The sequence below is a fragment of the Nicotiana attenuata genome, chromosome 2 (assembly GCF_001879085.1).
Source record: "Nicotiana attenuata strain UT chromosome 2, NIATTr2, whole genome shotgun sequence".
NCBI lineage: Eukaryota > Viridiplantae > Streptophyta > Magnoliopsida > Solanales > Solanaceae > Nicotiana > Nicotiana attenuata.
Genome location: NC_031990.1, coordinates 59,110,207 through 59,128,494, shown reverse-complemented (window position 1 = coordinate 59,128,494; position 18,288 = coordinate 59,110,207). Strand labels below are relative to the sequence as shown.

At 35.0% G+C, this 18,288-nt stretch overlaps 1 protein-coding gene and 1 long non-coding RNA gene across 3 annotated transcripts; both read right to left on the bottom strand.

Moving 5' to 3' along the window:
* On the bottom strand, positions 1,956-7,066 carry LOC109222993. Of its 2 annotated transcripts, XR_002067490.1 has the most exons (7): positions 6,972-7,066; positions 5,285-5,538; positions 3,765-3,874; positions 3,464-3,561; positions 2,621-2,692; positions 2,432-2,503; positions 1,956-2,132 (listed from the first exon to the last, which is right to left on the bottom strand). It is a non-coding gene; the product is annotated as an uncharacterized LOC109222993 (long non-coding RNA). The 2 variants fall into 2 exon arrangements; XR_002067491.1 differs by lacking the exons at positions 5,285-5,538; positions 6,972-7,066 and adding an exon at positions 4,057-4,209 and having other exon boundaries at positions 3,464-3,874.
* LOC109211114 (protein SUPPRESSOR OF K(+) TRANSPORT GROWTH DEFECT 1-like) lies at positions 9,389-11,048 on the bottom strand. The gene is made up of 3 exons (XM_019374619.1): positions 10,400-11,048; positions 9,948-10,289; positions 9,389-9,654 (listed from the first exon to the last, which is right to left on the bottom strand). Exons 1-2 carry the CDS (start codon positions 10,747-10,749, stop codon positions 9,986-9,988), a joined length of 654 nt encoding a protein of 217 aa, XP_019230164.1. The 5' UTR covers positions 10,750-11,048; the 3' UTR covers positions 9,389-9,654; positions 9,948-9,985.

Below are 18,288 nucleotides of genomic sequence, written 5' to 3'. Positions count from 1 at the left end.
TATTTTGTGACGTCTTTCAAAAAGTCGTTTACTGCTTTTACGCTGTGGGAGTCCTTTTGTTTGTCATACATTGAAGATTCAACAATTAATTCTTTTTAAAAAATAGGTAATTTAGGTAAAAGTTTTGAGTACTTTCAATTTCTATTAGGTTTAGGAGTTTTTTTTTATTTGCTATAAGTTATAAAAACTTTGAGTGCTTTGACCTCTTTTTTAGTTTAGGAATCTTTTTTAAGAAAAAATTAACCGATCAATTCCTTGTAAGAAAAATATTACTAATTCTTTATAATTATGTTAGGTACAAAAGTTATTAATTATTTATAAATATTTTAGGTAAAACTTTCGAGCACACCTTGATGTAGGTTTAGGAATTTTTTATTTTTATGGTAAAAATCTCGAGCACTTTTACCTCAAGTTTAGGGTATGCGTATGGAACCTAATATTTAGGACTTAAAATTTATTAATATTCTACGTTATATAAATTCATCATTAACTATATTATGTAACATGACTATAATTTCTTACATAATTTTTTTCATAATTCCTTTCTTTTTGGTTAGTTAAGAGACATAACAACATTGTGAATGAATATTAGAGGCATCCAATATATTTTCGAAACCTTTTTTTTAGTATTCGTTAACATAAATCCCATGTAGGTATCCAATATGTTGTTTAGCCCTTCCTTGCTTTTAAGATATTTATTAAATTCCTTCAAATTTGAGGTTTTTGTCTTTCTTCATTTAACTTTTGAGATTTTAATTTGTATAAATTTCATATTTAAGCTTAACTTTCTTTTCAACAAATTCAAGCTTAAATTTTACAACTTATAAAAATAGATCTTGTGGAAAGAAAATTAAATTTAGGCCAAGAATCGAAATTGTTCAAGCATTACTATTCATGAAGATAACTGAAGTTTCCCTTCTTTGTCAATGTAAGAATTCTCTTCCGGCGCTGTTCTTGATAAGTCACACATCCATAAATTTATGCTAAATAAAATCATAATATGAAATATTGTATATTTTTGCCTAATAAAAGAGTTTGAGATCAATTAAAATTTAACGATCTATTGTAATGCATTAGTTTTAGTGTGGGACCTAATGAAGGCGAACTACATTTTGTGCTCCTAGCTAAAATATGTTTCTACTATTCAAACTAACTAGTAGTTGTACCCGCGCGATGCGCGGTCAATATTTTAAAAATATTAATTAAATTACATTATGATCGGGCTTGTTTGAACATTAGATCATATTGATTTGATAAGTTTCAATTATCATCTTATTTGTCAATACGATATACCTAATAATTGTCAATACGATATACCTAATAATAGTCAATACGATATACCTAATAATAAAATCTTTATTAAATTAAAGGAATTTATATAGTCACCGGATAATTTTTTTGTTCTGTATTTTTCTTCATTATAGTATCAAATGTTTAGTATTATTGCATTGTTAATAGAAATTTTTATTAGCGTATTACTTTGTTTAATATTTAATCGGATATCTACCTTGCCAGGTAAGGGTAAGGTCTACGTACACACTACCCTCCCCAAATCCCACTTGTGAAATTATACGGGGTATGTTGTTGTTGTAATATTTTATCGTATATTTTATTATTCACAAAATATTTTTTATTGTTCTCAATAATATTTTCTGAATTTTAATGAATATAATTTCTATCAAATTGAAGGGACTTATATAGTCATCGAATAACTTTTTTGTTCTGTATATTTCTTTATTATATTATCCAATTTTTAGTTTTATTACATTGTTAATAGAAATTCTTATGAGCATATTACTTTATTTAATATTTTTATCTGCTACTTTCTTTTTGTAATATAATTTTAAAAATAATTTTTGAATCTCCAAATTTGTAGGAGGTTTGTCTTAACATCTGACACTTAATAATTTTTGGTTGTTACACTTGATATGTGAACCATCGTGATACTGCTAAAGTTTAATTAGTTCAATCACAGTAAATACAAAATAACCACAAAACAGTTTTTTTGAAGAAAGATGGATATTACCGAATAAATAAGACAAATCTACGAAGGATCTGGCCTAATTTTTGCATATATTGTAGTGCTAGAATTCTCTTTCAAACGGCAAAAGCGGATTATGATTTTGATATGCCTGCAGAGAAATATAAATACTTTAGACAGGGCGCGTGAAGCTGTGAAAAACAGAATAACAGAAATTCATAACCGAGTTAAAAGGATATATTTATAAATATACAAATAATTTGGACTTGATGTATATATTGTAGTTATGAAGTCCTCTTTCCAACGGCACAAGTAGATTATCTATTCGACTTGTGTGCAGATAGATGTGATCTTTTTAGTCATAATGCTTAAAGATGTGAAAAGTAGAATTTCAAAAATTCATAACTGAATTAAAAAGCATATCTATATTAATCTACAAAGAATTAGGACCTTAATATTTATATATTGTAGTTCCATAATTCTTTTTACGAATGGCACAAGCGGATCGTGATTTCGACGTTCCTGCAAAGACAAAAAAAATTGTTTAGTATAGTCGCGCAAACCTGGAAAAATCATAATGATAGAAATTTAGAACTGAGCTCAAAAGAATATCTGTTTAAATATACAAATAATTTAGACCTGGATTTTTTTATATATTGCAAATGTAGAAGTCCTCTTTCCAACGACACAAGTGGATCGTGATTTCGATATCTGTATAGAGAGATTTGATTTTTTAGTTAGGAAAGACAAAGCTGTGAAAAGTATAATATATGAATACTATAAGTGAATTCAAAAGCATATATATATAAATGTACAAAGAATCTGAACTATGCGGTTGTATATATTGTGGTTCCAGAAGTTCTCTTTCCAATAGCACCGACAGATCATGGTATCGACATGTCTGCAGAGATATATTATTATTTTACTCAAGACATGCTGTTTCCATTGAAGTTTTTGGTCTCATGAGTTTGTAGACTGATTTACTTTAGAAAAGAAGGATCAAGGGAAAAGGAAATACAAATAGGTGTATACCTCTTCTATATGACCCTTGAATATTGAAACATCAAAGCCAAATTAAGAAGTCTAAATATCATGAGAAGTCCTTTAGATATATGAACATATACTCCCTCCGTTCCAGTTTATGTGAAGCTATTTTCTTTTTAGTCCGTTCCAAAAATAATGACCCCTTTCTAAATTTGAAAGCAATTTAGTTTAAACTTACAATTCTACCCTTAATGAGAAGCTTTTATAACCACACAAATACTCTGGGCCCCTTTTTAACTTGTTTAGGACCACAAATTCCAAAAGTCTTTATTTTTTCTTAAACAACGTGCCAAGTCAAACAGGTTCACATAAATTGGAACGGAGGGAGTCGTAGTTTTCCTAAAGTTCAGCTTGGTGCTTGCTTAGCAAGCACCCTTGGTCAGTGTGGCTTCTGCAAGTATCACAACTGACTTAGAATTGCTTGAAAATGACTGTTACCGTAGAGATTTGATCACTTGTGGTGCTGCGCCTGGTGTTGCAACTCCTTTTTCGAGCCTCCGCTGCTTTCATTTTGACTGTTGCCTCATATCCTTAAGCTAATCAGTGGTTCACATAAAATTTTAAAATGACAATTGCCAATCACTGGTTCAAATAAACCTTAAATTGCTACGTAAAAGCTAAACCTATTTTAACCTTTGATAGACCATGACATTTAATTTTTTTTACTCATTAGTGAATGCTACATTTATGACTCGACAAAAATTGAAAATGGTTGAACCAAATTTGACAAACAGTATACCTTGAATGTGAGAATGATACTGGTATTCACTTCATCCAAAAGAATAGGCCGATTAGTAAGCACTTGATGGCCATGAGACAATTTACTTCCAATTGTGATAGAGAAAATTTCTGCATAAAAAATTGTCACTATGAAATCTTGCTTATTGATTCAACTATATAAAGTGTATACTATTTGTTCCATGACAAACATATAGTTGATCTTAGAATCTAGAAAGCTATCGTCATGCTTTTCTAATAACACACCAAAATGGTACCACAGCTATGTAATAATTAAAAGTGTAACTGAATACCAAATATATAATTCATGCAGGAATGTCAGCTCTTCGGAAAGAGCTCACTGATGAGATTAATGTTGTGGAGACTAATCTGCAGAATGTTGCTTATCTGAATAAAAGTTCGTAAGCTCCTATTACTGTATGAAAGAAGTAAATGTAAATGTAAGAAGCAAATGAAGATTAATGTCCAGGTGTTAAGTTATGGCATGCCTACTTATTGGTATATATATATATATATATATATATATATATATATATAATAAAAGATCCATACCTTCATTGTCAATACTTGTATATACATCAACATCTACATATATAGTAAATTAAAATCATATATTAAATTAGCCATATAAATTGAAATATTGGACATAAATGAATCATTGTTTGTGTCAATATAGACATACCTTAATTACTCATCTTCATCTTCGGTTACATCATTATTTTCTGCTGTTGTTTCACGTAGATGATAAACAGAGCAGAGATATAAACATAGATGGCATAATTTTTTTAAAATTTTATATATAACATCATATTGTAGATATACATTGTTGCAAGGAAGATCATTAACAAATGATAAATAATGTATAAGCTCCTTGTAAGGTTAGAAGATCAGAAAATACATACATATAGAACACAATTTTTACAAAAATATATATAAAATAGACAAAGTAATGCAGCTTTAAAACGAACAAATAGTGAACCGAAACGATTTAGTAACACAACAAAGTTGCATATAGTTGTTGAAATAACTGTACAAAAACTCATGTTTTAAAATTATTTACATTTATAGTTAGGATTATCGGATGGTCAAAATAACAGAATAAATAGACACGTGTAAATACAAATATTTAATACCTTTTCATCTCGTAGCACTTATTCAATGGATTTTTTATTTTTCAAATCTGTAAATATTGATCAGTGTTCTTACCTTTTTTATCCAAGAATATGGGTTTGATTTTGGTTTTGGATGCAAATAATATTTTTTCTCGTGCGTTTCTTCTGTTCTGCCATGTGAAAGTGCCGCAGAAACTGAATTTGACAACTGTTTAACAATGTTAAATCTCCATTGTATTTGCTAGACATGTATGAGTATTTAAATTTATTAACTCATTATTTATGTGTAGTGCCGGTACAACATTGCTCTAATTTGACATCCTTAATTTGTAACTATAAGTTATAATAATATGCATAAAATATTTATCACCGACTCGTGTTATATGATAAAGTTAACTGAAATAATAACCTTGCATTAAGGGTAGCTCATTCAAATCCAGTAGATGATGATCTGTATGCACATTTGAAGTCGACAATCCATATGGAAAATCTTGTGCTTTGTGGTGAATGTGGATATTGTGGCTCAAACCGTGCACATTTGAACTTTGAAGTTGACAATGCATATGGAATATCTTGTGCTTTGTGGTGAATGTGGATATTGTGGCTCAAACTGAGACGATTAAACATATCCACAACGCTTTATAGAAGCAGGATCAACAGAGTCTGTAATGATAAAACAAAACAAAAAATAGCTTAATGTTAGAAGTAGAAAACTCGGGGAAACTATCAAACCAATAAAGGATGTGATGAAAACACGTGTTGTAAATATAATCATATGTTCACAAAGCAAAATGCGTTCAAAGTAAAAGATGCTATATTTAGCCCATACCTTATTGGGTATGTCTATAATTTTAGAATTTGATAGAAGATATGAACAAAAAAGAATAGCATCAGTTATTGGGCGTGAAAGTAGTTATCCATAGACTTAATATATTATTCTAACAAAACATGGCTAAAAAGTAATCCACTCTCAGAACATGAAGGGAGATCAAACAAACTATTAAATCAATGCCAACAAAATAAGCGCACTATTACTCCCCAAATCTGTAAGGTCAATTTGTTTCGTATTTAAAGTTTTCATTTTTGATGAACTAAGTTATTTCCCAAACAATAACCACAACAGCTAGTTTAGTATGTCCATCATTTTGTTACACGCTCACTATACTTCTTGGACAAAACTTGTATACCCATTTATCCTTTTCACTTTTTCTTCTGTTTTTATTTTTGTGTAATATAATGTATGCAACTTTTGCCCCTAAACGAACAGCAAATTGGCAACAAAAAAACCAACAAAAAAATTCCCATTAATGTATATAATAGTTTTGTAATCACTCAAGTTAAGTTTCTTTTGTCTCTAAATAATATAACTAACCTAATCAACCTCAGCTTGCGCACCTCACGACAATTTTCCATTAAAGTACCCAGGAATTTTTTGTGTGTGGTTTTTTCTGATTTTGAACTGATATAGATATAAATCTTAATAAAAAAAATTGAGCAAAGTCAACAACTTTAAGCGACCACATCTTGTGAAATTGCCAGTTCAATTAAGTTAATTTAAACACCACAATTCTGTAACCAACATGACGATTAATTTGAAATGAGCAAGAACTTTGCGGTGGTGGAAAGTGTAGTTGCAAAATTCAAAGTCCAACTCTGAAAGGAACTCAATAACTCTACTGGTGAAGAATGACCCAAAGCAAGATGATCAATGTAGCAAAAATTTAATTGGATGGGTTCTAAGGAAACGTCCATATCGTACCTCAAACAATAATTGCAGTAAAACACATAAAAATTAACTTAACTTATAAGCCAAAGTAGAATTAACATATGTATGTTAAGCAAACTTAAGGACGTAATCAGAGCTTTTGGGCAGAATAAACAGGCAAGTATAAAATAAATCAGGTTAACAGCAGGTAAATCTAATTTACGCCAAAAAAAAAAAAAAACACAAGACAACTGTAGTAGAATAAAGAGACTGCATAACAATCATATTTATCTCTTCTCATATGTCTTGATCATCAGTTTTTACTGTTCGTAGAACAATATTGTATATGATTTTATATTGCAAATCTGCAAATAATATTAAACGTTCATACCATTGTGAGGAGTGTTTAGGTCGTTTTTGCTTGCATATTTTATTTTTTCTTGCCAGTTTCTTCTCTTCTTCCATGTCAAACTGCTTAGAAACTGATTTTTTGTGTGAGAAGTTGTAAAGCCGTATGTTGAAGAAAGTGCAGTTGATGATATATGACGCCTCTTTTTGGCAGAGGAAATAACTGTGCCTCTTTTTTCGGTTAAAATAGGGTATTTGTATTTTAATGCCGTTTTACTTAAGTAATATTTAACTCAATAAAGCTCTATTAAAAAAAAAAGTTCGGCTCTTCCATGTTCAACGTTAAAGAGAAAAAAAAGGTGTTTTAAAATCAGTTAATCTTTTATAAATAAAGAAATATTTAATATTTTAAAAATAAAGAAATCTGAAATTGTGAAGGAGTTTTTTTTTTTTTTCAAATAATTTTATAGCTCCTATTGTTTTGGAGGACTGTCCTAAAGTGCCAAGTGGTATATTTTGGTGATGCCACTTGGCTAAGTGAGAATGCTTTTTCTTCTCCTTTTAATTATAGATAGATAGATGTTTGAATTAACTATTGATTTATATTTTGATGGCATCCTCATCGTTGTCATGACCCGGTGTCATCAAAGCATTTCAACAAATCTTTCTTCTTGACATTCTTTGCACCGCCAAAGTATGTATCAACAATCCTGTCAGGCACCTTTGTGTTATACTGAAAATCTTCAGGGTCACCAACACAATTGAGACCAGTGACAAGCGAAAACTCCCTGATTGAAAAGGATAATGTTGTACCATTGACGTATGTTGAAAATGAATCATCATGAGTTCCTTCCAGCTGCAGAACCATGAAGCACTTGAACAATTGATGTTAGACATCACAACGCTCCATATCAAGGAAACTTCCAAAATAATTAGTACCAAATATTTTGTACTGTTCTGGAGTAAGTTTTTCATTGATGTCAGATACTATGTCCGTGTTAGTGTAGGAACTTATATGCGGTGATAAAATAAGTGGGTGTTTCACAAATAGTTTTATTTCCTACATACAACAAAAATTACAAAAAAATTCATAAATCTTTTGCAATACATAACTCATTCATGTTTTGAATGAACTTTTGAATACATCAAAATACATCTAAATACAATATGCAAAAGGCACTGTAATAAGTATAAATCAGTTAATGAACTTTTGGAATACATCTAAACACATATAAATACAATATGCAAAAGACACTGGGATAATTACAAATCAGTTAAGGTACTTTTGAATACATATAAATACATCTACATACAATATGCAAAAGTCACTGAAAAGGTACAATTCAGTGAATGCACTTTTGAATACTTATGAATACATCAACATACATGTATACCATATCAACGTAAAAGAAGAGAAAGCAATGTATCCACTATTGCACACATATAAATACAATAAAATACAATAAGAGAAATCCATTAGAGAAGGTAATACTCAATGTATGAGGACTCAAATACATATAGATACATCAACAATTACCTTTTCGTCTCGTGTATCCGAGCTATTTCCTGTATCGACCTCCTTTCCCTTAACACCAGAAGCATTATCCATAGGTTTTCTTCTCTTTTCCGCATCGGGAAGTGTTGATTCTTTCGATAAAAATGGATGCATTTCATATTTCTATTAAATACGTACATACCATGAGAGAATCACAAATATTTCTTGATATTTTTTAAAGAAAATTTATATAAGTTCTAAAAATATATACAAAAATTACATATTTATATGTCGGTTTGGTTTTTTAGATTTTTTTACTCAATACCAAACGAAATCAAACTAAACCTAATCGGATTTTTTTAATCGGTTTGATTTGACTTTTTGGTTTAGTGCCTCATTTAATCATCGAATAACTTTTGGATGATATAATTTTTTCATATCAATGAAATTTTCAGTCACTTTTGGACTCATCTAATGAAATTTTTTTAATGTGGACATTACAATTCTGGGGATGTTGATACCACTTTTATGCATTTTCATCATCATAGTTGGCTTGTTCCTGCGTATGATCTATTTCTTTCACTGCTTATGGAATTAAAAATTCCATTATTTTTTCAAAGACATAGTTTAGTCAAATCAGTAACAGAGTCAATAATTCCCTAAAGAAAAAGCCCCTCCATAATCTATCATCTTCTACCGACTACTGCTATGACCAACCCTCTCCCCAACTATGTAGGCTTCTACTCTGTTGCCTTATATCTCCTCCAAATTTTGAAACTTCAATTACAAGTAGCCACACAAATGTATTTCTATATTTTCAATAGACAAGTAATTTTAAAACACGTATAACCTTGTATGTACATGAAATTTAGTTAAAAAAAAAAAAATTGAATAGTATTAGTTGGGCCGTATTTCAGTTTAAGGTAAAGGAAAAAATGGGATTATAAAATATAAGGGCATAATAAGAGATCCAACCACACCAAATCGGTTGTTACATAAAATAAATTATTTTACTGTTACATGTAACAACGGATTTGATAATATACAATAAAAGTTAAGTATCAATTAAAATAAATATTTTTAAAATAATATAATACAATACAATACAAACCATTCAAGCGGTAACCAAAAAGTAGAGGCATGATCTGACAATATTTGGCTGTCTTCACTCTACTGATCTGCTTTGACTAAAGCACGATGTTGACCAACAACTCGTTAAAAATCTTTATTCCTGTATTATAGACAAACAACCATGAATTTTTAGGAAGAGTTTGAAGGAGAAGAAGACGAAGCATTTTATGTGAAGTTTGTTAATGCTGATTACAAGTTAAATGATTTTGAAAAATTGGATATTACTTAAATAGCATGCGAAAACTTAGTTAGTAACCCTCATTGAGAAAACTACACTGCGTAGCTATTAATTTACATATATATATATACATACACACACGTAATTAATGCATATTTAGCTAGTGGATGTATTGACCGACCGAACAAATATGTAACTTGTCCTTGGATGTTTACCTAAAAATTGCGGAGTTAAGCCCAGTCCCCAATTTGGACTACTTAGGATCCTCACCATCTACTCCATCTTCGGGCTTCATCTTGGGCCTGGTAGTCACAATCGCATTCCCTCCACTCGGACCCGGCCCACCACTATCCTCATCCAACACGGCTCGGATCTCCTCCGCCCGGTTCAAATACTCGTTAAATTTCGGAATAATGGCCATCTTAATCTTAGGGTTATTCTCGTACTTTAAATAGGTCTTGAAGTACCCCAAAGCATTCATGTAAAGAGGAAATGCTTTAGCATTGTCTTCTTGCACTGCTTCCTTCACATACTCAATCGCTTTCTGCTTAAAGTTTCTATACATCTTCGATCATATAAGAAAATTTATTACTAGTACAAATCTAATTAGAAATTGAGTATAGCTTAATTAGTAGGGTGGAAACAGGTCACCCCATTAAATTTTTACCTGATAATCTCACAATCAAGCGCAGACCTCAACTTTGACTGTTCAGGATCATCACCATCTTCTTCATCATTGGGCCTGGTAGCCGCATCTGCATCCCCTCCATTCAGACCCAGCCCACTCCCACCCTTATCCAACACGACTCGGATCTCTTCCGTCCGGCGCAAATACTCGCCAAATTTATGCATAATGGCCTCCTTAATCTTAGGGTCCTTCTCGTACTTTAAATGGGCCTTAAAGTACTCCAAAGCGTTCATGTAAAGAGGAAATGCTTTTTCGTAGTTACCAACTTTATCTTCTTGCACTGCTTGCTTCACATATTCAATCGCTTGTGCCTTGAAATTGCTATACATCTTCAATCACGTACGAATTATTCAATTTATAAAATCTGATTAGTAGAAAAAGAAAGCCTAGGAACTTATTGGATGGTCAGAACTGGAAAGATTGAAGTTTTTATGCATCTTTTGCAGCTTAGGGTGCACTTTTGCGAAGTTCTGAGTGTGGATTTGCAACTGAAATCCTTGAAATAGGGGTTGGACTAGAGGTATAAAGAGAGGATTGAAGGAATGGAATTGTGAGATAGGGGACGCTCTTATAGTTAAAAATGAATATTTCATATAACAAAAATCTAGCCTCATGACTCATACGATAGGGGAACATGGCCGCAGGTTCAACTCTAAGAGCATCCCTTTTATTCTTATTAATTACAAAAATAGGGATCTTCATGTCAGTTGGAAATGATTGCTTGCAAGCTAAAACTTCATAATTTGATTATCGTTGACCCTTTGAAGTTATTGGTATAATAAATTCAAATTTGTGTTTACCAAATGTAAAATAGAATTTTTTGTCAAACCAAATGCTGTGTCAAGTCTATGTAACTATAGGAGTAAATTTTTTTTAAAACATTTGTTAGCTCTTTCACTTGAAAACCACACAATTAATTAACCAGTGTATTTTTCCAGGCAATGTGTACAGTGAAATAGAGGGTTAATAATAAGAATAACTGCACATGAGGACATCTTCTTTTTCTTTTTTTAATTTAACTCAGCCTTGAAGTGGCAGGGGGTTTGGCATGAACCCCTATCCTGTCTATTATTGAATAACATTATACAAAAAAGGAGGGGATATGTACCAAAACCTCTAGATAACAAAAGGAGGACATAATACCTGAAAAAAGTGGATTCTGACTCAGTAGCAACAGCTTGGCCAAGTAAGATTTTCCTGTCCCGGGAATCGAATTGTGAGTTTAAATGTTGAATAAATTTGGGAAAGGTCCGTAATGACTGTTTACCTGTAAAACGGTACAGTTGTCTTTATAGCGTGATTTATAGACAAGCGAATCGATTTGATCCTAAAATGCTAAATAAATTAAATAAAATGCGAGACTTAGCGTTGAAATTGAGATAAGATAGCAAAAAACTTGGTTCCGGGAGCAGGCTTCCAAAGACAACAATGAGAATATTGATAGACAGAAAATAAAGAATTATTTAGCTTGGAATAATGTGTAGCATAAGTTGGTCAGAAAAATCGTGTCCTACAGTGGCTGTTGAAGTCACTATTTATAACTACACCTAGGGAACAAGGTCCTAGGATCAAGCCTCTCTTAAATGACAATTATGGGGGCCATTGATGAATATATAACGGCATGCTATGAATGCCAAAATTCTCTGTAACGGATTGTGTATTTAATACTGAGAAATATTCTTCATTGATGTCATTGGGTGGCAGATATTCATTTGTCCTCGTTAGCAATGTTCCCTTCGGGGTCTATCCGGTGCCAACTGAAGCTGCTGTCCTCGGTCTTGGTTTTTACTTGCTTCGTCTTCCGTTTATCTCCGGTTCCACGTGGCGCTCTGTTATTCGAGAATTTAATATGAACCAATTTTACCCTATACAGATAGTCCCCCTGCTTTTCGGTCGCACATCTTTGTGTCATCGGGAAGTTGGTGAAGATTTCTTTCTTGGCAGGAAATTTTCTGATCCCTTCTGAAAAGTTTCTGACGGTTGATTAAACGTACGTCTCTCCGCATTTAATACTCCGAACACGCGTTACTCCACGATTTAGCAATATTTTTGCAGGTTCTCGATGTAATCATGGACACGATTTTAGCCGACTATTTCTTTACTTATATGCCTCATTCTTCTTCTTTTACTCTTTACAGTTCTACAAACTCTCTCACCTTCTTTGCATTCAACTCTTTCTTGCTTTCACTTTTCTTTAATCTTATTCTTCAAAGAACTCTTATTACCTTCTACTGATCATGGCTTCTTCTTCCAAGAACTCAGGTTCTCTCAAAAATAAAGAAAAACCCGTTAATGCTGGCCCTTCTACGGTGAGCACCATCATTCTAGAAGACTCAACACAGCCAAGGACTTCGAAGAGAAGTTTCCTTCTACAAGTTCTCGTACATGGGCTGTTGGCGTATACCCTTCTTCCATCCGTCCTTCCAGCATTCCTACTGTGAAGGAGGATTGTGGTTGCCATGATCTAAACATCATCGCTTCCGAATTGGTGGAGCGAGTAACCTTTCCTAAGAAGGGCTTCATGTACGTTTATACGTACCCATTTACTTTGGGTGCGTTTTCTTTGAGCAGGGGAATTGACCCCGTAATTTTGGAGTTGTGCCTCAAATACCAGATTTTTTTGGCACAGGTGGGCCCTTCAATTTGTCGAACGGTAGCCTGTCTACGGCGGCTGTGCCAGGAGACACAGGAAGAGCTCACCTTGGCTCGCATGATGAACCTTTAGTCCCCCAAGATTTTCCGTGGGGGAGTAATAAACTTTAGCAGACGTGGTAACCATGCTTTGCTTACCAGCATGGATAGCGACAACGACCATGGTTGAATGGAGCGGTTTGTTATTGTTACCACTAGGGATATCATCTCGGCCACAACTTCGTCCTTTCCTTAGTCCTGGACTCGTACACGTAAGTTCAAAGTCTGTCTTTTCTTTAAAGTTGTTTTATATTGTTACTGATCCTTCTCTTTTCATTATTTCAACAACTCTATGGACACCACCAAAGGTTGAAGGTTTAGACCAGTGGCTTCAGAAGATTCAGTATATTACCACGCCTGAGACCCGCCAGTGGAAAGAACTTGCCCCAAAATACTAGTGGAAGACAAAAATCATGGTAAGTTGACTCGTGATATTGATCTTGTCCTTATCTCATTTTATTTTATTTTGTATAAGAAAATTGGTTAACTTCTTTTTTCGTTGAATTCAGGTCTTCCGCAGGGTTTTGTTACCATACCTGATGAGGATGTTTTGGTTGATCACACAGAGGCTGCAAGGTTGTTGAAGGAGGCCTTCACCCGAATAGGCGCCATCCGATCCGCTTCCGGTGCAAGTGCTTCCTCTCGGAGTCCCCAGCCAGAGAGCAAGCAACCAAAAAGGCGGTGCTCTTCCTCGGCCGAGGGCAAAAATAAAAAGGTGAAAAAAGCTGCGCCCGAGCCAACCGCAGTCACTATGGTGATTGATGTTGATGGGGAAGTCAATGATGAAGGGGATTCCGTATAAAGGAGACAACGACCTTCATCATCTCAATAGAATGATCAATCTGAAGAGCTTATAGCCCCAACCAAGGACGATGCCAAGCGCTCTGGGGAGAGTATGACTTAGTGGAGAATGCCAATTCTCCTTTTCGAGTCCCAGCTACTCCCGGTACTATGAGGCTGAGTACTCGATCTCTTCCGTCTTCAGTTGATGAGCAACATACAACCAACATTCCCTTTGTTGCAACTGCTTCTCAACCCACAACACCAATAGCTTCATCTCCTTCCACGCCGGTCATACTTTCGTCACCAGCAACTGCTACATCACCCTTACCGGCTGCAGATACCCGAGAGGAGGATGTCCCTCCTCCCCAGTGTCACACCTTGTTTTTACCTACACCCCCGGAAAGGGGTAGATAAGGGAGTTATTTCCAACTTGAAGTGACAATCGAAACGAGATTTATTTATTTAAAGATTCAGAGTCGCCACTTGGGATAATTTATGGTATCCCAAGTCACCGGTTCAAATCCCGAATCGAGGAAAAGATTGACTCTGTATTACAATCCGCGAACATAGAAATCCGGGTAAGGAATTTTGTTAACCTGGGAGAAGGTGTTAGGCATTCTCGAGTTCCGTGGTTCTAGCACGGTCGCTCAACTGTTATAATTGGCCTGTTATATGATTTTAGTACATGTTTTAACCTATGATACAACTTATTAACCGCTTTTAATCATTTTTAAGGAAGATTGCAACGTCATTTAAAATACGTCTTGAACCACGTCACATAAATGCACCCGCGGTCCCCGATATATTTTATCTAACATTGTTGAGATTTGGATTTGGGTCACATAAATGCGCACCCGAGTTTAGGAAGGTAAATTATTAAAATAACGCGCCTAAAGAGACTACGCGTTTCAAGTTTGCGAGGGCCACGAAAAATTCGCAAATGGCACACCTCGATTATATGAACTAAATTTAAACTAGCGGCCTATGAAAACCAACTTTATTAATAAGAAAGTTTGATCGAAATTTCAATTCCTAGACCTAAAACCTAACCAAGACAAAAAAATCCACGCCCCAAAATAAGATCAGCCGCCCCCCACAAGATTTCCTAAATTCAGCTACATCCATATTAACATCATATTATCACTCTCTCGTCCTAACTCTCAACTCACCGTCCATTGTCACCTAAAGCTAACAGCTAGCACCAAAACATCTTTCTATACATCCACTTATTGATAACAAATTAACAACAATGAGTAGAGAAGAATAACTCAAATAACAACATTAAAGTCCTACACAGATTGCACGCGTAAACCAAAGATCTAGCTAAATACCAAAATCCATAAAAATTTATATCGTATGTGCATATGTTCATGCTGTAACTGGATAAAAGCAACAATTCACAAATGGCTTTCATCAAGCAAAACCACAGTAACCTGCTATTGATATCACTTTAGGCATAACATCGCATCATGTTTCTCATATATATAAAAGCAGAGGTACAACATACTCACTTGTGCAACTGATTAGAGACTCGAACAACAATGACGTCGGCGACGAAAAGCTTGACTAGAACAAGAAGAAACGACGACAGAAAACTGATTAACATAGATTTCCCAAAGTCCAAACAGAACCACGGACGGCGACGAACGGACGACGACGAATTCGAACGAGCTTCAAACTCAATCAGAAACTTGAGACTTGCCGGAAAAAGATATTAAAGGAGCTCTTGGGTGATGGGTTCCTATGGTTGATTATGGAGGTGTTGAAGCTCGACGACTCGCCAGCCAGCTTGCCGGAGATGGCAGCGACGGCGGATGGAGTCGCTGATTTGAGGTCGGAGCATTCGGCTGCTGCTTCCCCTTTAATCCCTGTGTGTTTTTGTTAATGAAGATAGTGAAGAAGCAGGACGGACGGGAGGGTCTGTGTTTTTGTTCCAGCAGAAGAGAGCTAGGGTCGTTTGGAGAAGACGACGCGCAAGGGGGGGGGGTCTCTTTTTGGTCTGCGGCGCTCAGCTTTTGCAGAGTGTATTTCCAGGCGTTATTTTTTCTCCCCTCCTGATTTAGGCGTTCCTTCTCCTATGTATAGGTCTAGGTCTAATGTGTATTTTTTGTGTATTTTGCCAATTAATCCCTAGGTCTTTTTGTGTTAAGTCCTTAGGGTCTTTTTATTTATTTTTGTTCTAAAGAAGAGTCTAGAAGGGTCCCTAGGATTAGCTTAATGGGTATTGGATATTGAGCTTAAGGAATGGGCTAGAAACTTGGGCCTTCATGACTAGCTATGTTTAAAATTAGCTTAATTAACTAAAAGTATTATCAAAAATATTAATTAGCTCTACTTAAGTAAAAATAATTATTAAAATAAGACTGACCATTAAAACAAAACTATTTTTTTGGTATTTTTTCAAGATTAAAAATGACTACAAAACATTAATGAACCTGTTTTTTGTAATTTTCGTTTTCTTGTAATAAAATAAAAGTAATAGAGTAAAAAATAAGTTGAAATAGCTATATTAGGCCTAAATTAAATATTTACGTGCTAAAATATGAAAAATCTTGGGGAGGGTCAAAAATCACATGTCTACACCCAGTCCCCATGCCATGGGAATATGGGGCACAATTACTCTCCCCCCTCTGCAGATCCCCATAGGAGGAGGAGTGTCTCCCTCTCAGTCTCTACCGAGTGCCATTTGCTGTCCCGGCCAGTGGAACTCGCCAATTACCTGTAGCTGTTGGCTTCAGAGAAAGACAAGAAGAAAATACACTCTCTTTCGGGGGAGTGTATGATAAATAATTCCATGCACAACGCAGCAGCGTATGGTACTCATTCTTTTACGGTCTGTTTTCTCTCGATTTGTTATGACAGGATTTCTGACTTGAGTTTTTGCTTCGCACGCCAACTTCCTTGCTTCCGAGGGCCTTTAAAAGTTGATCCTTGATAAAGAAAAGCTTACGTCCGAGCGGGATCAATTGTTGGCCGAGAGACCAAGTTGTTGCTCGCCTCCCGATACTGGTAGCACGAGCTGCTGAAGCCGGTGAGTTGAAGGATCGATTGCAGCAGACCGAGCAGGAAGTGATGTCCCTCAGCCAAGAAGCCTCCCAGTTAAATGTACAGTTTCAAAAAGCCAAGGCTAAATGGTCTGAGGTCCAAAATGCTATAATTGCTGCTGCCGATTGCGAGGCTTCCTCCACTAAGAGATCGAATAATTTGGAGGCAGCCTTGAACTCCAAAACTGAAAGGCTGTTGCTACTGAAGAGAAGCGTGCCCAGATGGAGGAGAAGTATAAGAGGGCATGAACAAGGTTCATATAACCACTATCCGTGACCTTGATCTCAGCCCGAGATGGATGACCTTTCGACCAAGGTTGATTGGCTTAAATTGGAACTCCAGCACCGAGCGAATTCCCTAATTATTGAGAAAACACATTCCATGTATAGCATGAGGAGAAAAACCTTTGAAGATGCCAAAGCGGGCATCATTGATTTTGATGCCGAAATCGCCAAGGCCCGAGAGCTGGAGTCAACCGCTCGAAGGCGCCTCCCCGCTCAGCCCGATGCAACTGACTCTTCTGGTTCCGATTCCAAGTTTTCGAGAACCGAGGAGGAACTTGAAAAGGATAATAGTGAAGACCAAGATCCCGAGCCGACGGCAGATCTGCCTACTTCTCTTGAGGGTGCAAATGTTTTTCTTTCCCTGAGTTCAGGGGGCGATATAGCTTAGTTTTTGCTTTCTTTTCCCTTTGTTGTTTTCTCTTCATATTCTTGTACTTGTGCTACTTGGCGTATTTGATATATAAAAGTGATTTTCGTTTAAGCGTTGCGCAAAGTTCACTTCTTTGCATCGAATTATACAAGACTTCGGGTGCATTTTTTTCCAATAGCATTTGGGTTCCGGGCATAAACTCTTCCGGAACTAAACATTTACTGTGAGGGTTTCATAAGAGAGGGCCCTCTTATGTTTATGGTGCTCTTGAAAAGGACGTCTCTTATTCATTCCGGCACTAGAATTTAAGTGCTTGATTAACTTTCAAATGATAAAATTAATTCATCGTTTGGACAAGAAATGAGATAAAAATCAAAGGACTTTGTTTTATTCCTTCTATCTTCAAACGTACATAAGCATTCGTTTTGCTAAAAAAGAAATTGCCATTACTTGTGGCTAATTTGTACAACTTGTTTCTACGGGGCTGGCTGCGCAGTCCCCGATCCCGCTGATATATTTTTGTTCCCGGATTTTGTAGTCCATATTTATGTGACAATCGGGTTGCCGTATTCTCATATCATTCCCCCTAGTGTCCGAATGCGAATAATGCGAATTGGAACACTGTAAGTCTTGCTCCTTTGAGGATTCCACTAGTGAATGGTTGGATAATCTTTTGTTCGATAGAAAGCTTCATT